Source organism: Macrobrachium rosenbergii, chromosome 55 (genome assembly GCF_040412425.1).
Source record: "Macrobrachium rosenbergii isolate ZJJX-2024 chromosome 55, ASM4041242v1, whole genome shotgun sequence".
Lineage (NCBI taxonomy): Eukaryota > Metazoa > Arthropoda > Malacostraca > Decapoda > Palaemonidae > Macrobrachium > Macrobrachium rosenbergii.
The window spans coordinates 61331748-61350424 of record NC_089795.1 but is presented as its reverse complement, the minus strand read 5'-3'; the positions used below and the strand labels follow the sequence as shown (position 1 = coordinate 61350424).

General features: G+C 35.4%; 1 protein-coding gene across 8 annotated transcripts in view; it reads right to left on the bottom strand.

Moving 5' to 3' along the window:
- Positions 1-18677, bottom strand: part of LOC136835323 (alpha-N-acetylglucosaminidase-like) — a 280695-nt gene that overhangs the window by 33852 nt on the left and 228166 nt on the right. For all 8 annotated transcript variants that reach the window (XM_067098664.1, XM_067098663.1, XM_067098665.1 and 5 more), the window contains exon 15: positions 4895-5497. In XM_067098664.1, the coding sequence (XP_066954765.1) occupies positions 4895-5497 (603 nt within the window). The remainder of the gene's footprint in view (positions 1-4894; positions 5498-18677) is intronic.

Genomic DNA, 18677 nt, shown 5'->3' with positions numbered 1-18677 from the left:
TTCACACAATCCAGAAATCTAACTCTAAGGTGTCGTGATGTTAGTCATAAACCATAGTTACATGACTGGCTATGTTTTGCCTGCAATTGAATGATATGCCAGGATAAATATAATTCCAAACAGATTCCTCCTCCTCCTTCCAGATAATACTCCTGGAGAACAAGATGTTGTTCATGTCTCCTTACATCACATTCCTCATCCACTCAGTGGTCTGGATGATAGAAGGAATGGTCCAGTTCCTACAGGAATTGTAATGTGAAGGAAGCAATCAATGTCATATCTGATGCTTGGGATGAGACGCAGTTATCGACACGGAACACTGCGTAGAAGATATGGCCTGAATGCAACTATGTTTTCAGCCACCTCACTTCTAATGACGGAATCAGTAAGAACACTGTAAATTTCTTATACAAGAGTTCAAGTAAGGGGAAGGAAAGGATGTTGCCAAGAAAGTTGAAAATCACTGCAAAACACTGGCCAACAGTAAGCTGAAGTTAATTAAGCAGGAGTATTAGGGGCCTATGATACAAGACAGAAATTCTAAATGTGATAAAATGTATGTGCCTTTGGGACATATTTCTCTGTTCGAGGATGCCATTAACGATATGAAAGAAGTAGATACTAACACTTCCAGGAGTTACACTACAACATTTCGGATCCATGTTGACTTGCAACTGTACATCGGGATGCTGAAAAAGAAACTATGTGCCCGATAAACATAAATTTCTTCCTTCTTGAAATCTGTTCCTACTTACTATCCTTCTTCATTCATTGTCTCCACACATCGCACCTCCTCATCCTTTAACATCATGAAAAGGAGCCTCCACATCTGTTGACATCTTTGAAAGCTGCCTTTCGCCCACTCTGTACTTGGTCTAGGTCAGTCTCAAATCCCAGAGACTCTTTCCCCTTTCCTGTTTTTATTGCATGTAATAGTTCTCGGTGATGATGATAAACAGCCTTCTCAAATTCTAAAGCTAGTTTTAAGGGAGGACCTGTAAACGATTTTGCCTGAACTGGATGCAGATCTTGATGAGCAGTGTTTAATTTAATCATTTTGTTATTGTTTTTGCTTTTCCGAATCTACTTTTTTACAGAAATTGTCTGTTTAATATTTTATGAAAAAAACTATTATACTGTTGGCTTTATGGTATTTCGTTTTACTAATGGTCATGACAGAACATATTCCAAATATATGGCTTATTAATAAGGGTTTTACTTTTTCCTTAGGCTACTTGTAACAGCAGTATAAGGTCTATCGTCTAAATCATTTTTTCCTAGCTAAGTAAAACAGCAGACTCTTCCCGAGCCATTTTGTGTAGCTTCACATAACAGAAGCAGAAAAGTTACAAAGATGACAAATGGCTAAATATTCCATTTTTAAGCCATGCATCACCATAATGACATCATCATGGTGTCACAAAGTCGAAAGACAGTGTTTTGCCAACCAGGCGTCCTTCAAGGTATTTCACTGCATAGAAAGTTGAATACCGTAAATTGCAGGTCTCATTTGAAGCTTTCAGACATCTTGGGTCAAGCCGTCTTATTGTTTCATGTAGGAAACCTTAGCCACGGGTATCTAGTAAAATTTTTTTATATATGAAACTTAATGTGAACCCTGAAACGCCAAACATTTTCCAATAATATCGGAAAATTTAGTGTTTTAACCGAATATCAAAAATGAAAGTAAATACCTAAGAGCTGTGGGAAATAGTCAATCTCAAAAATGATAGCTTATAGTAAAAAACAGCAGAATTCACAAAACTAGCTTATTCTGAGCTGGAACACTATTCAAATCAGGTACGTTCTAACATTATTTTATTGTATTATAAATAATCTACAATTAATGGAAGCAACAAGAAACTTTTATTTAACATTTTAAGTCTCCATGCTTATTTTATTCTTGCATCATCTGCCGGTTCGTTCTAAAGCTATATCTGGAAAATCAACTGACTCGGGATGGTGAAGTGCAGTGACCAATAAAAATAACATGGAATCGGGGGAAAGAGTTTTAACGCTTCTAGGTCACCAGGTAATCACACAAATAGTAGCTACACGTTACCAGAATATCTGAGACGATCACTTGTCACATGAATGTAGTAAAATGTGGATTACGCAACCAATGTAAAGCCTGAAACCACCATCAGACGAATGGAACTAATATCAAAAACATACAACTGAGGAGACAAAGCTATTTTTGATGAAAAATGGGAATGTTCCCAAATGCCTCGGGACTTACAGGATTGAATTTCGTAAACAGCAGTCATAACTCACACTTGTTTACTTTCTGATTGCTTGAAACTAAAGGGAGAGAGAGAGAGAGAGAGAGAGAGAGAGAGAGAGAGAGAGAGAGAGAGAGAGAGAGAGAGAGAGAGAGAGAGAGAGAGTGAGAGTAGACTTTTTTAATTCTTTAATTTAAGGCGGAAGAATATATAGCCAGTATTTATATTCATTATTCAGAAATTTTATATTGAAATTCAGTAGATGTCATAAAGAGTTTCCTTTAGTTCTTTTAATAAAAGGAGGGAAAACGGTTAGCAACCGGCATTTGGCTTCTAGCCCTAAAACAAAAATTCTCCAGATAAAGATAAATGAGTTATACAAAATTGGGACCTCTTTCCTTGAAAGAGCTATCATACGCCTTGAACAAAGACATTAGATTTTTTGGTAACGTTTAATGTATCAGTTCAGTTCAAGTCACGTCCTGGCATATATTTCCTTAACGATTTTTCAAACATTTACCAAGTGCTTGCAAATTAGTTTATAATTTGAAATCTGGATATAAATTTTTCATGCCAGGATCTTATAAACAGCATAATTTAATTAAATCGGGTACGAAAAACTACTTTAACATCATTTTCCATTTATGTTTAATATTTGATTTTCCCACAATCTAACTATAACTATAAATTAGGATACTTAACTATGATTTCTGCATTCACACATAACTTTTTAATTTCTGGAAATCTATTTTTCGAAATGGAAAAAGTAATTTATTTCCACTGCAATTTGTTCTATGGAAGATTTAATACAGTCAAATATTCTGATATTAAATATACCTTTGACAAACCTGTTCTTAAACTACTCATTTATTCGGAAATTCCAATAAAAAACAAGGTTTAACTAAAAGGCACATATGAGCTGTATACTACGGACATTATCTGGGTCAAAACCTGATTCGTTTGTTATGCCTGAGTGTTTGAAACGCGGCCTCATCCGGCACTCCTATCATTGGCCATTAGATGCTCAGTGGTTTGTGTCGGAGCCATCATTCCCTCTTTCTCCTTCTTTCCTCGCGTCCATTTTTCGATCTTAGCAAACGTTGTATAAAAGGCTTTTTGAAAATTACGTGACCACATACTCTGTGGCGCACAGACACAAACGCCGCATTATACATAGATGTACACGCGCACATACACACACACACACATATATATATATAATATATATATATATATATGTGTGTGTGTGTGTGTGGGTGGGTGTGTACTTAATACGACAATTTTGGTACTAACCTATTTATGTGTATAATTATCAGTACCATTATCCTTGTGATTATTATTATTTCTGCACAGTTCAAAAGCAGTTCTGAGAACTTATATCACTTACGTTTCATCTGGCCGTTGGCCTTCTCTCTGTTGTCTTTATTGCCAAAAGATCACCAATTTATATTAAGTTTTAGACATGCGATCGAAAGTCTTCAAAAATACACCATAAGCATAAGCATACACACCAAAGCTGTATCGGTAAAAATGAATATTATATTACGAGTTAGTAAACCGAAACAGTATTAACAACAGCTTTTGAGAGATGGGTGTGTTTCTTTTGTCAGTCTCATTATATTTATATGGCAATATTGGCAATATTTACCATTAATTATTTCGCTTTCTAAGAAAATATATCCGGCAGAAAATCACAGAGGAGCAATGACATAATTAAAGAGATAAATCTGTTGGGATCACTGATAGTGCAAGCTTCAAAGAGCCGCTGTCGAACCCAGGTTTAGCTGCAGGGTTCAGCAGCATGTCACAGGGCGCCTGTGCGTGCTTTTACGTCACCCTTCTTACCTGTCACTCGATGCAGACCTCGTACCCTTTCGACCACCTGTAATTACATTTCCGACAGTATGGCGTATCAAAACAGAGTAGATCCCGCGAATAACGTTCGAAGAGCAACAGCTCGTGCCAGCACCCTGGTGGTTCAATCTAAAACAGTGGCGAATAGAGCTCAGTTGTCTCCAAGCTCCTGTGTAAGAGTATCCTTACTAAATGTAAGTACAGGCACACAATTTGCATCAGTAAAAAGAGCCTTTGGTTCATGATCTGCGCTTACTCTCACGTGGCAATAATTAACAATGATGATGATGGTCGATAATAATTCGAATTATATTACTGCATTATTGTCAGTAGTAGTCGTGAATACCTGAGAACGGAAGGCGGGAAAGACTTAGGATGCGATAAAAGAAACTATAAAATTACCGACCTCATTTGATTTCCTATCTAAAAAAAAATCATCTCTCTCTCTCTCTCTCTCGTTGTCAAAACTAATGTTTAATGCATTATGTTGTATATGGCCATTTGAAATAATATTTGCAAACACACATGGAATAAAAATAAACACCCAAAGATGCCAACTAAGTATTTCTGTGTGTTTTTCCTGTTTCACCTGCATTACGGAGTAGCTCTGTGGCTGTCTCAAGGGAAATATAAAAGAAAAGCTATAATTCTTATTTCTTCGATGTTCATTAGAAATGGTTCTGCCATAAAACCAGGGTGACAATCATAGAATATAAACCGGAAATTTCCATAAAAGAGAATGATGTCTCAAAGCATGTAAAAACTGTGGTCAATTAGGAAGTTAGGTTTTAAGGCTAAAAAAAGTAATCGACACTTACTTGCAGTACTTGTCGCGTCATGTCCACTAAGTCATGCAAGAAAGTTGGCTCTCTCTCTCGAGCTGCCACATGCCGTGACCTGGACTCATCAGCAACTCTTATTTTCGTCGAAGTGTCAGTGTCTTTTGTCCTCATGCGAAGGTTGTCTGGAATTGCTCCTGAAAAATCCGACTTCTCCATATTTCCCTCTCCGGGAGAATAGCTCATCATGGAAGCCTTGTTTTCAAGGCTGATATCTTCGCGTAGCACAGTTCCGGTTGGCCGAGTGACTGCCTTTTCTCTGCATTTCTTCATCGACGACCCTGTGCTTTTGTTTGAGTCATGGAGGAACGACCTCTCAGTATCTGTTGAGGCTGAGAAAGATTGCTCTTCTCCTTCTTCTTCTACTACCTCTTCCTCTTTTCCTTTTTGCTCCTGTAATTCTTCCTCAAGCAATTCCTGTGAATCACTTAATTCTTGACCATGTGCTATTGCTTTCCCTGTCTCAGAATCACTACCATATTGCTCAACAGTTCCAAATCCGTTGCTTTTTCCATACGGTACGAGTGTCGCTTCAATAAAAAGATCCCACGCTTTCACAACGTCGTCTACTGAGTACCATATCTGGAAAAGAAAATATAACAAATAAAATTTGGATGAGAGCAACTCATGACCAATTTAGTAATATATATATATATATATATATATATATATATATATATATATATATATATATATATATAAATATATATATATATATATATATATATATATATATATATATATATAAATATATATATATATATATATATATATATATATATATATACATATATATATATATATATATATATATATATATATATATATATATATATATATATATACATATACATATACATACAATCATACGTACCAGAATTATCAAAATGCAACACTGGAATATTCTGGAGCATAAAAAGCGAAAGATTGGAGACGAGAAAATCTAGAATGCTAATCAGAAAGGAGCTCGTAAATCTTTTCTTTGAATTTTACATGTTATTCTTAAGTGCAACAAGAACTGCTCATCTAAAAAGCAAGCCTTCTTTTTTTACAAATCAAGCAAGCAATTGCAACCGAAAATTAAAAATACATGCTTCTTTTTACCCCAAACATGTCTGAATGAGCAGCTAATTCTCCAAAAGACAAAAGATATACTTATTTTTGTATTAGTTTTAATCATCCTCCTTCAGAAAAAAGGAGAAGGAAAAACCCAATGAGGCTTTCAATTCTCCTCCATACGAATAATTTTTATCGAAGCTCGTAAGAAAGTTACGAGACTAACAAATTTTCCTCTAAAAAATAAAGGAGTAAAACATCCAGATATTAAGAGAAGGAATATATTTTCCTTCATATGTAGATTTATTCTCATTTCCATCTGCCTTTCAGTCATAGCGCCCACCAGATTTAAAACAGGACTTACTACTGCGAATGCTTTTGAAGAATTTTCTCGCGATCGAAGAGCAGTCGCATGACGTTCGGTGACGTCTTGTCGGCAAAAAGGCAATAAATGAAATTGCAGTTATCCGTTATAATGAAGATTTCAGTCTACTTATGTATCGTTACTGACATACTGCCTGCTTTTTAGGATTTCTCCTCCCATATCTACTATACAGAAAAAAAGATTAATTGGTCGTTTTATATAAATTGGCGAGACAGATAAAGATACGTAGACAGACGGTTATTTCTTATCACCTCTATTTGATATACTTGTGGAGTATACCGCTAAAATTATTTATAAGAAAAATGTCTGTAAGAAAACAGAAAGGTGAATGGCAATATCAGCCAATAACACAGTCTCTCAATGTAATACTGTCAAATACTGGCACTATTCAATTTTCTAGCTTCAACAATCATTTCCTACACATCCTTGTGAATATTTTGAGTTTGAAATGAAGCACTGGAACAAATCAGTCCTCTTAGATATGTACATTATATATATATATATATATATATATATATATATATATATATATATATATATATATATATATATATATATATATATATATATATATATATAAATGCATCTGGAAGAAAATATTCTTAGGGATATGAAAATAAAAGCATAGCTGGTACTTGCATTATCACATTACAAGTTTCATATTTCTGTTTTTCAAACAGCTCGCCAAGAACCTGTTATGGCATATTTCTGACTACGAAATTTCAGAAGGGTATTTAACCTTCTTAAAATTGTAAAATTATGTGGGACATCAAATATAATACATTAGATTTCGTTGGTTTATGTGCATGTAAGTGAACCACCTCCACTTTTTTACCATTTTTAGTAACAATATTCAGTCCTTAATATCTATTTTCCCCTTGTAGCGAAGGTGTAAGAGGCTGCGTCTACAAACTTACAATTTAGTCAAGTTGTTGTTGTTTTTCATTAAGCTGGCCTTATGCCAGCACTTACTCATAGAGCAGCCCGTAACTTATTCAAGACAACAAACAGGCTGGTCAAGAGCTCTTGCGAGCGGAAATGTAGTGCCTGACACGAGGCGAACAAAATAAAGATTAACATTCATTCAACTGTGTGTGTTTGAGAATGGAAAATGGTACATAATTCTACATACAAGTTACGGACAGAGTTCTGATAAATATAGCTGGAAGGCTGACATTGTATTGCTTCCAGTAGCAATGATACATTTGACGATAGTACACAGTAAAAAGGGTGTATGCTATCGGCTGTTTCTTATACACGCGTGCTCGGCGTGTACGTCGTGAGATGTTCGTAGTGAGGAGTGGATGCCCGAAGTGTATGAGTTCGGGCGGCCAGGTCAGATGGACGATCGTGTAGGTACATGTGGGACCCTACAGGACTCCCACCCCTTTGAGAGGCCTACGGTTGTAGGTCGGTGTCTGGGAGGTATGCTGGTTTAAGTCGATCGATGAAAACCCAGACGGTTCTGCCGTCAACTGTCATCTGGTAGGCTTTGTCTCTTCTTTGGATGACCCGGTTGGTCCCGAGTAGGCTAGAGGGGGGGCTATTTGTGCATCCACTCGTATGAGCGCGTATTTCACGTTCTGCAGCTCGTTGAGGACGTGCACTTTTTTGGCCATGTCGTAGGTCGTCTTGGCCGGCATTATCCGTTCTAAAGCTTTACGGATGTCGGGCTTGTTGAATGCTGAAAGATGTCTGCCGACTGTGTTTCTTATACAAGCGTGCTCGGCGTGTATGTCAGATGTTCGTTGTGAGGCGTGGATGCCCGCACGGTATGAGTTCCGGCGGCCATGTGGGACCCTACACCCACATACCTAATTTTTTTTTCTATTTACAGTATCAATATTCAACAATGACTTTGTTACTAAGTTTTCAACGTATCTGCTGCTTATAATTGATACTCAAAATTATCGAGCAATTTCTCCATGCGTCAGACACTGCATATTCATTTATAGCCCTTTTACGTATTTCCTAAACTTGCGCCTACATATCGTTTTCTAATCATTCAATCTATAAAACAGGCATATAGACAGTCCGCTCCTTGAATAGAATTTGCACCAAACTTTGCACTCTCCTTCCAACACACTCTTTCAAAAACTTCATTTCTATCATACGAAATTGCTAATCAGTCTCAAATAACATTCTACACCAAACATCTGCAATACTTTAGACTGTACCTTTATGGTTTTGTTAATCTGCAATACTTTAGACTGTACCTTTATGGTTTTGTTATTCTATGTACTGTACGTCGATATATGCCTCAAACTATCTCTCTCTCTCTCTCTCTCTCTCTCTCTCTCTCTCTCTCTCTCTCTCTCTTTACTCACATCTCCTAACTCGATAATGATGCGTCCTTCTCTTTGCTCTTGACCACGCTGTTATCGTCCCATCAACTCAAAGGATCAACCGTTGTCAACCAAAAGTCTTCCATATTCTTTCTCAAGAAATCTAAGAGATTTCAAACAATACATTTTTTAAGCATTTTTCTTTTACAGGTAAAAATGTTTTTGATTCATTTGGAAAATTTGTCATTTCGATGCATACCATACAAACATTGGTCAGTCACTCAGTTCCAGTTTTAACACCAAAGAACAGCGTTTCCCCTAGTACCCCCGTATTCTTCAAATTTTTACTGCCCTCCTTATATGCTCCACAGGCATTTATATAAGCAATATTGATTTCTGATTAAGAACTGATACAAACGCGCTTAAACACATACGTACACTCACGCTCAAAATTATATAATATATATATATATATATATATATATATATATATATATATATATATATATATATATATATTATATATATATATTATATATATATATATATATATATATATATATATATATATATATATATATATATATATATATATATATATAAAGAAGAGAGAGAGAGAGAGAGAGAGAGAGAGAGAGAGAGAGAGAGAGAAGAGAGAGAGAGACTGAAGTCACCATAATAGAAAGTGAAATGAACAAACCATACGGGTACAGTTGACATATCCTCGGCGTTTATAAACACGAAGATGATTTCACTAAAAGAAATGCCAACATTTATAAATAAAATCAAAATAACATTGAATAACACTTGCAGTATATGTCCACGAGTCAGTGAGGAAGCTCCTATGTCCAGAAATCGTAATGCCCTTGTTTAAATTGATGCTTCCCACTGCAAAGGTGGCCTACATTTGAAGCAGAGAGAACTAGCTCCAAGTCTCATGACTCAGTCAGGAATTGCTTATCTTTTCACATATTGCAATGTTGACCTTTCTATCAAGACAATCCTTTCTCAGCGAAACTAAAACCATAAAGGAAATAGCCATGCATTCAAGAATTCTGTTTGAAGAGTCAAATACCTTTTATTATGGTTAATATTACCTGAAAAAACTTAGTCAGTCTAGTCTTACATCCATGCATTTTTTCAGCAATGCAGAATTTTTCCTTCAGAATGATCGAAAAATCATGATAATGCAATTATTCTACTTGCTTCAACCGAAGGACGTAAATCAATACTAAGGCAATTTACATCAAAGGTTCGGTTCATGACCACCAGGAATGATATTACCATCCCTAAGGTCAAAGGATTCCAGGAACTCCTAGCCGTGACCCGAATGCAAAGGCCTTCCAATCGTATGAATAGCGGATCATTCGCTCGAAGTCATTCAGAATAGTTGGATCAGGCTGTTCCTTATCCTCCGCTGCGCATTTTCCTTGTCGTCTGGCATTTCGGATGAAAGGAAGTCCTTTACTTGGCTTCGTCATACAAATGCGAATGCATGTGCCTTGCGGCGAATATTAATTCACCACAAGGGGGCCTTTTGTGGAATGTTAATTAAATTTAATTAGATATTTTCATAAAAACTGCATGCAAAAACAATAATTTCCAGCGCGTATCTACTAATTGTACCTAGTGCAAAGCAATTTATATTCAAGCAAATTCATCCATATACATTATAACCCGTTACACTATTAAAATTTAAAATAACTTATAGTAGATTTTATGGGTTTTATTTGAAGAGATTAGTATTTAGTTCCTAAGCTGGTATTATCTATCCCCTCGCATTTGATTGAATGTGTAGAGTTAACAGCTCCTTTTCTGAAATAAACTGATAAAGAATGATTTTACCTTTCGATATAAGAAGAAGGAAATAATTCGTGCACGGGAACATTAGTCACTGAGAGAGAGAGAGAGAGAGAGAGAGAGAGAGAGAGAGAGAGAGAGAGAGAGAGAGAGAGGAGAGGCACAGGACGTGATTTACAGTTTCTGCATATATCAGTAGGCCTCATGACTGAAAAGGCTACTCGTGCTGCCGTGAGTTTCCAATAAGTATTTGTTTTATAATGAAGTTCATAACTGAAACTATTAGATTAAAAGTGTTAGGGTGACGGTGCAAATGGACATCCGAAGTGAAAGAGCCACTTAAATCTGGATTTGCGCGTGCGGCAGCTCTCACTCCTGCCCTACATTTTGTCACTAGGATCAGAGGACAATTGCACTCCTTATAAATTTTTCATATTTATTTTGAACTAAAGGAATCAGTTTCATACATTCCAAGGCTGATATTCATAGTCTTACTAAACCTTTCTTTATACAACGATTGCGTTTTATTAGTTTCCAACATATTAGATTAAACAGGTTTTTAGCCCCTGTCGTACTAAAACAATGATTGATTTTAGAAATTGAACGAATAGTAAATTCAACAAAAAATTAAGATTTCCTAAAGATAAACGAAATTATAACAAAACTCATTTATCATTTATAATACAATAATTTCGAATGACTTCACCAGCTTAAAGTTATATGTACGGATCCATAAAATACGCAAAACGTTTTTCTAACAGGCTCTCTTGGTGCTCTATCCTACAATTTGCCAAATACCTTATTAATATTCTTAACTCACTGGTTAATACCACATCTGATTCTAATATACGGAACAATGTAGACTTCTGTTTATTAGTTACTCCAGATCTGTGAGTTTCAATAAAGTAAATAATGATACTATATTGAAAGTCATCATTTACCAAAGTACTTATGATGATTTGTAAGAACAGATTTATCTGATTCCTTAGGCAACAAACAGATGAATATACATTTTGAATTCAAAAAGGAATATTACACGCAATGTTTTGGTTTGGCAATGGAAAATCCTGTCCACAGTTTTAGGCATACTGTACATTGAAATTTTAATGTCATAATTTGAAGGAAAATTATTGGTTTAGGTATATTGCTGACATAACAAGAATTTTGCCCAGAGAACGAAAATGCAAACACTTCCGTTGACAGATTAAATGAGTGGGAGAAATGGATACAGTTACTAAGCAAGTGTTTGAATTTAAATTTAGTGTTATAAAAAACCTACCAATATCGCTATTTGTGTACAATCACGTTCAAAAGTTCGCAACTGGAGCGGAAGTAGCGCACGCTCTGCATTAGAAAATGATGACTAGTGAGCGCTGGAGAGTTATTGAATTTGACTGCCTTAAATTTTTATTCATGCAATTGCAATAAATTTAAAGGTATCTGTTTTCTCTTCCAAATGTTTTCAAAACAATCACGCGTATGTAGGCCTTAATATCTTGATGATGAAATAGCCGTAATCAGAAATACAGACATTAAGAGCGGGAAAAACTTTTTATGAAATTAAGAAAACGAGAAATATATTTCAGAGAAAAACTGCTTATGCTACCGTATAGTAATAACTTCAATGTTTTACTATACGGTAGCATAAGCAGTTTTTCTCTGAAATATATTTCGAAACTTACAAAGAACTCTCCTGACAATATTAAAAGATATGTGAATCAAATTCCACGAAAGTCATGCGACCATTTTTACAATGATCAAAATGGAAAATCACCGGAAAAGAAAATAGAATAGAAAATTAAGTACAAGATACTCATAGGAAAACGGTGCTACTTTAGTTCTTGTCACTGCAAATAATCATACTATGAACTGAGTAGGTGTTAAAAAAGCTGTTTTATCCTAGTAGAACAGCGAAAAGAAATATCACAGTTAATCTCTTTCAAAAGAAATGTCAAATGTACAGACTTGAAGGCGTGAAGATATGCAATTACTCAAAGCCTAATGTAATCAAGAAATAGGACAGGTATGAGAACAGTTAAAACGAAGATTTCTTATATGAGGTTATGACTCTTCCTCATCCTGGCTGCTACAGTTCTTTTAGATGTCTGAATGTTCCCTTGTACTGTTACCCTACTGTGTGGATATCACCCTCATCCTTCAAGACTTGTAGAAAAACCAGAAGGAAGTGCCCGTTTGGCATCTACATCAAAGGGGAAAGGGTGTATGATAAAAAAAGATAAAATATATAGATATATATCCGAGCATTAAGAATAGTGGAAACTCGTTATACTAATATTTTCAACATTATCATAACATTAGAACAATGCTGACTTTTGTACGATATGAAAGGACATAAGAATAGTTATCCCCATCAAAAGATGCGAACAAAGAGAACAGTTAACAAAAGAAACAGCAGAATGGATACTGAGTAATGTTCCAGGGGTCACGGAGGAACAACGTGTGTTCAACGACCCAGTTCTTTTGTAAGAATGACAATGCTTATTGTAGGGATCCAGCTATGTAAACCATGGATGAAATAACATGCGTTTTAACATCCTGCTAGTTGCATGACTCTTTCAAGCAAAAAGAAAAGATGAACGGGGATGTATAAATGCTAAAAAGACCCTTCAACAAAGTTAAAGCTGAAGAGAAATAACAATGGAAACACAATTTCTCTTGGGAAGTCTAACATTGCTGTAGACGTCTAGAAATGGAGTTTAAGCCCCTGAAATCATTAGATCAAAGGAACTTCTCTACGCATATCAGTGAAGACATCCAGAAATTCCGAGCAGTGGCCCGGGGGTCAAGGCCATGCAGTCTTATGCATTTCATTTTCCCTAACTTATTAGAAATAAGTGGAGTATTTAGAGACGTGCCTAAGTATATTCCTTTAACTAATGATATTTGGCACTTATTTCGCTATGTTGTATCATGCCCATATAAATATGGCAGTCAAACATTAAATTCAAGAAATGGTATTTTGTTTGCATACTTCCACATGCACAGCAAACAAGAAATATCACTTATATTGGTCACTAACATCTTTGTCTCTCATTTAATATTCATCTCTTACAATATTAAACTCATAAACGACGTGGCACATCGTTCTCTCTCTCTCTCTCTCTTGATACAAATGACTGAAGGGCAACTCGTCTGGTCAATAACAATATCCTCACCTTCCCTTGAGATCCTCTTTCTTTCCGTTACGTGATGGCATCTCTGTATATTTCCCAGTGGAATTATTTCAGCCCATGTTCCATAGAACTTGACTGAGGCGCCTGTATACCGATTACAATATTTTGTAGTATGAAAGTAAAACTGATAAATATACTATCATTTTCCCTTACGTTTAAAGTGAATTGTTTGAAATACAGCTGCACAACTTTTTAACTCATTCCAGTGCTTAATAATCTGTCCTTCTTGTTCATCCTTTGATATATGAAATTTCAATTAACCACATTAATTTGTTAACTCAGTTTATTTCATTTGAAATATGGCTCATGATGTTTCATATGCTAAGGACACAAACTACCGTATGTCACAATAAAATAATAAAGTAAAATTCTCATCAAATCATCAAGTTATGGGAATGAGTTGAAAATGTGTGGGGGACATCATCTGCAACTATACCACAAAGTAATTCACTGTACACGCAAGGGATAGTGATAGACAGGTGTGTATTTCCATAAAGATGCTTTTACAGCAAAACCTAATAAGTTTGCCAACGATTTTCTGACAGACCCTGAAAACATTCCTTGTTTGGATATTTTTTCAATCAGTCAGGTATATGATTGTAACTTCTTAATTTCTAACTAATAACTATAGAGACTTGTAAATTGTTGTCGTCATAGACAGTTTTTTATTATTATTATTTATTAGCTCTGGCCCACTCTAATCTTCCGAATCGTGAGTCTTCATTGGGAAACTAATATAGATTAAAAAACAATTCACCGCTTACGATGGTTATGCATAAAGCTTATTTTCATCCATTCTAAACGACATGTTCTTTTCTTTCTATACTGTATTCTAATCAGGTACAGGTCTGTTTGCGTCCACTTGCCGCTTCGTAGCATTGTGCTGTTTTAAATTCCACAAACTATTCTCGCTCTAAACTGAAGTGGTTTGTATATTTAGTCTGTGACGAATTCTTCCATTTTTCTTTACAGCTGCTGGATGGGACAAAAGCGTCTCAGTGCCTCGAGGGTGACTTGAACTGCTAACTCACTTAAATAAGACCAAGACTTGGAAATTTTGTACGTGACTTTGTTTGTGTTTGTGTATCAAAAGAAGAATAGGATCACCGTAATTATTTCCTTTTTATTTTAAAGAGTAGCACATACTCAACGAAACTTTCAGTATCTTCTTATCCTAAGGTAGGATCATACATAAAATACATAATATCAATGCACTGGTGCAGTAAATACAATTTATATTACTTTAAGGACTGAATGTTTGTTTAGAAACTTGAAAAAGTATAAGGTTATTTACACATTTAATCCAGAGAGTAGGTGGCTAACATGGAAGCATGGTTTAATATGACTCATGTGCTAAGGAAAGGTGTTAAAGGCAAGTTAACCAAAGCATGCACATTTTACGATAGCTAGCATAACCCGAGATATATACGCTGCAGAAGTGATCTAATTGGGGGAAAAAAGACCTGTCTGTGACAGGAAGGCAGTTTATTTTTCAAAATTCATCCAGCTGTAATTCTCATGAATATGTACTAAACCACCCCCATTTTTGTGAGGAGCCATTTATAATTGCATTATCCGTGGAAAGAGTACTGCGCATTAGAATTATTTTATTTCTCATCATAAGGGGTACAAAAAACATTTTCATTGTTTCGTAAATCATGTTACATGCTCATATTCTTGATATGAGTTTGCCATTACTTATGTGAGAAGCGAATTCCATTAATTTGCATATTTTCTTCGACGAAAATTAATCTAATTTACGAAAGGTATAATAATCAGCAAAATCACAGAAGGGCGACTCGAGGTGACTGATAAGGATAAGGAAAGAATAGTTAAGTAATAGAACCTGTAGGAAAACAATAAAAATGGGGAAGGGAACAAATATTGCAGTCACAAACAACAACAAATACAAAGCAATCTGATGATTGCATTATGTCCCAAAAAGTATATGCAGCTTGAAATATCCTCGATTCCTCACACAAGACCCCGCCCAGCTACAATGGCGCCAGGTAAATGTAAGGTTATATGAAAATGAAATGTGGTAAAGCTCAAGTTTGTGTTAGAGTGCCTCTCCTTTGGGAAAAATGGATCATTTTTATGGTGCCTGGAGTGAAAGGAGAGAGAGCCTCTGATTTGAACAGAATATGATTGAGTGTGTCTTCCTTGGAAAGCACCGAAAACATGAAAGCTCTTAGTCAAAAGCTAGAGGCTAGTTTACAGAGGGAAGAAGTGACACTTTTGTCAGAAAGGTCGCAACAGATAACAGAAAAGATGAAATAGGAAACTTCCGATACTGAATTTGACCACACTCACCATCGGTAGACTTAGACACTTCCGGATATTGTGTTCGCTCCATGATGACTACTCTGGGTGCTGTAATTGTGGTCCTTACCATTGAATAAATTTTTTTATTTTGCAAAAAGAAGGAAGTATACGTAAGTCAACATAAGCTTTAAAACACTGAGTGGGCGTAAAAAGGCACATAACTGATGGGAGCTATTGATCTAGCATACTTTGTTTACCAAACCTCTCACAGACACTTTAGCTAAACTCATTCTCTTTCTCCCTATCTTTCCCTTTGTGTTTGATGTATCTCGTAATTATTCATTTATTTATTCTCCTTGTTCCATCCTATTCATCATGCACTTTCTAAATAATTTTTTGCTACCACCCTCTACTCCTTTGAAGCATCGCATTTCATTATTATACTTATGAACATGATAACGAGAATGCTAACTGAGCACGATATACAAAATTAATTCTACTCTTTTGTCGGTGTTTCACTTACTGTTAATCTCCTCTTGTTTTTAATATCCACGCTGTTGTCTCTTCAGACTTTTTAACAGGTTTTTATTACGTTTAAAATTTTACTTTATGCTTAGTCCTTTTCTAACTATTAAGTGTGAGATTTTAATTTTGTGATTCCATTATTACAATGATATCGTTGTTGCTAATCAAATTTCCCGGTACGCGTTTGAAACTGATCTGTACAATTGAACTCAATCGGTTCCCTGCCATATACAGGTACTGAAAATGCAGTCTGTAGGACCTTTTTATTTAGGCTTTATTTTATTGCAGTATCACTGCAGTGATACCAATGCGGAAAAACGTGATCAAAATTCTCAAAATAATTATATAATACATAGACAATATCAGAACCCTTTCCACCAAGCAGCATCGCCCAAAAGGCAGTTCCCATCTTCTCCTTTTCAATCCCGTTCCTTTTATCACAAACCTTTCGTCTTCTTAAGCCTCAGTGAATAACATGCAGTCTTCTGCACATATTTGTGCATATTAGTACATTTAACTTACAAACTTGAGGCCTATGCCTACTGGGGTCTTAACAAAGGTGACAGTGACTCGGACATCAAGAGGTCAGGGTAAGTGCACTTGTCGTCTATAATTCCCTTTGGGTGTAATTTATTCCTAAGGTAAAGTGAATTTAATGTTAATGGGTAATTTGTTGAGTAATATTTAAAATTACGAAAATGGAATGTGTAAAATTAGCGAATACTACAAACGAGTATATTTAAATGACAATAAAAATCAACAGCTTTTTTGTCATTCGCGTTCCACAGATCAATGCACGTATTAAACTGCTACTACTAGTTTTGCACGCTGAATAAAGTATCTTTTGGTATTTATTGCTACTTCATATATTTACTTACTATCCAAAAATTCCTAGAGTTTATCTTAACTGAACCGATATTGCAGTAACGAGTTTGTATAAGAATGCGCTCATGTTATACGAATGTCATGTCCAGCCTCTTCGCATTCTCAGTGGTATGATTATTCTTATTTATTTCTATTTGGTCCACGGACTTCTCATGACCACCATGAGACACGTAAGACGCTAACGATGGCTTTTCCTAGCTCATTGCCATTTATTTTTGGTCCAAATTAATTATGTACTGTCATGTACATATACCTCAGCAACCATGTACATATACCTCAGTAACCCAACTCCAGTGATCTATTTCTCTGACTGCCTTATTGCTTGTGGGCAATATAAAATGATAAGCGCATAAAGAAATGTCAAAACACTTATTAGCCAGGACTCCTCGATGGAGATTAAAATTATCACGTAACTCAACTTCAATAACAAAAATAAAAATCCATATTCAGAAATATTAAGTAAAATCAACATCGGTGACCTTTAATCCTGAAAGTTCTTTTCCACGAATTCGTTTTCTCATTTCTTTTATGTTTAACCTAGGCTATTAAATTTTCCATTAACCTTTCAGCGTTCTTTCAATTAATTGCCCCTCACTAGATAATTGCAGGGCTTACTTTTTCACTGATTTTGAAAAAATAATTTGGTGTCATTATCGCCATCCATCACCAAAGCACGCCAGTATCACTTCACTATTTCTTTATCCCAGATAATAATCTATTTTGTCGCAGGGAGAGGGATTTTAGGTACCGGTAATTGCTTATGAGGAATCTGTTTTGGGGATACAACGAAGAAGATTCCCCTAGCCAGTGTAACGAATGATAATGTGAGAATGTAACAGACGTTGAAAAATTAAACTGTGTAGTTGCGCATCAAACGTCATATTTCTTGATCAAGCTAACGAGACTCGTGAGGATTTGTTGTCTGAAGAAGTGGGAGGTGGAGCAGAAAATATTACATCTGAACAGAGAGTTGCTGAGGTCATAGCATAATATCGTTTATGATCTATGAACGTTATTGTGCTTCCTTTTCAGCAGAGAGTCATTCAAAAAAATTGTCTGGAAGAAGAAACAAGGTATTTAAAGACTTACTTTGTGCATATGAGGAATGAGCGATGAATAAACGTAATAAATTTCCAGTTATCATAGAAGAGAAGAGGAAAGCGAAACCATCGATGGTATGTTTTTTTTTCCAGACTATTACCTGACTTGGTAGAGTATGATGCGAGACACGGTCAAGATTTCTATTTCTAGCTGCTTATGTGCTTAATACCACATACACCAGCGTATATATATATATATATATATATATATATATATATATATATATATATATATATATATATATATATATATATATATACAGTGTA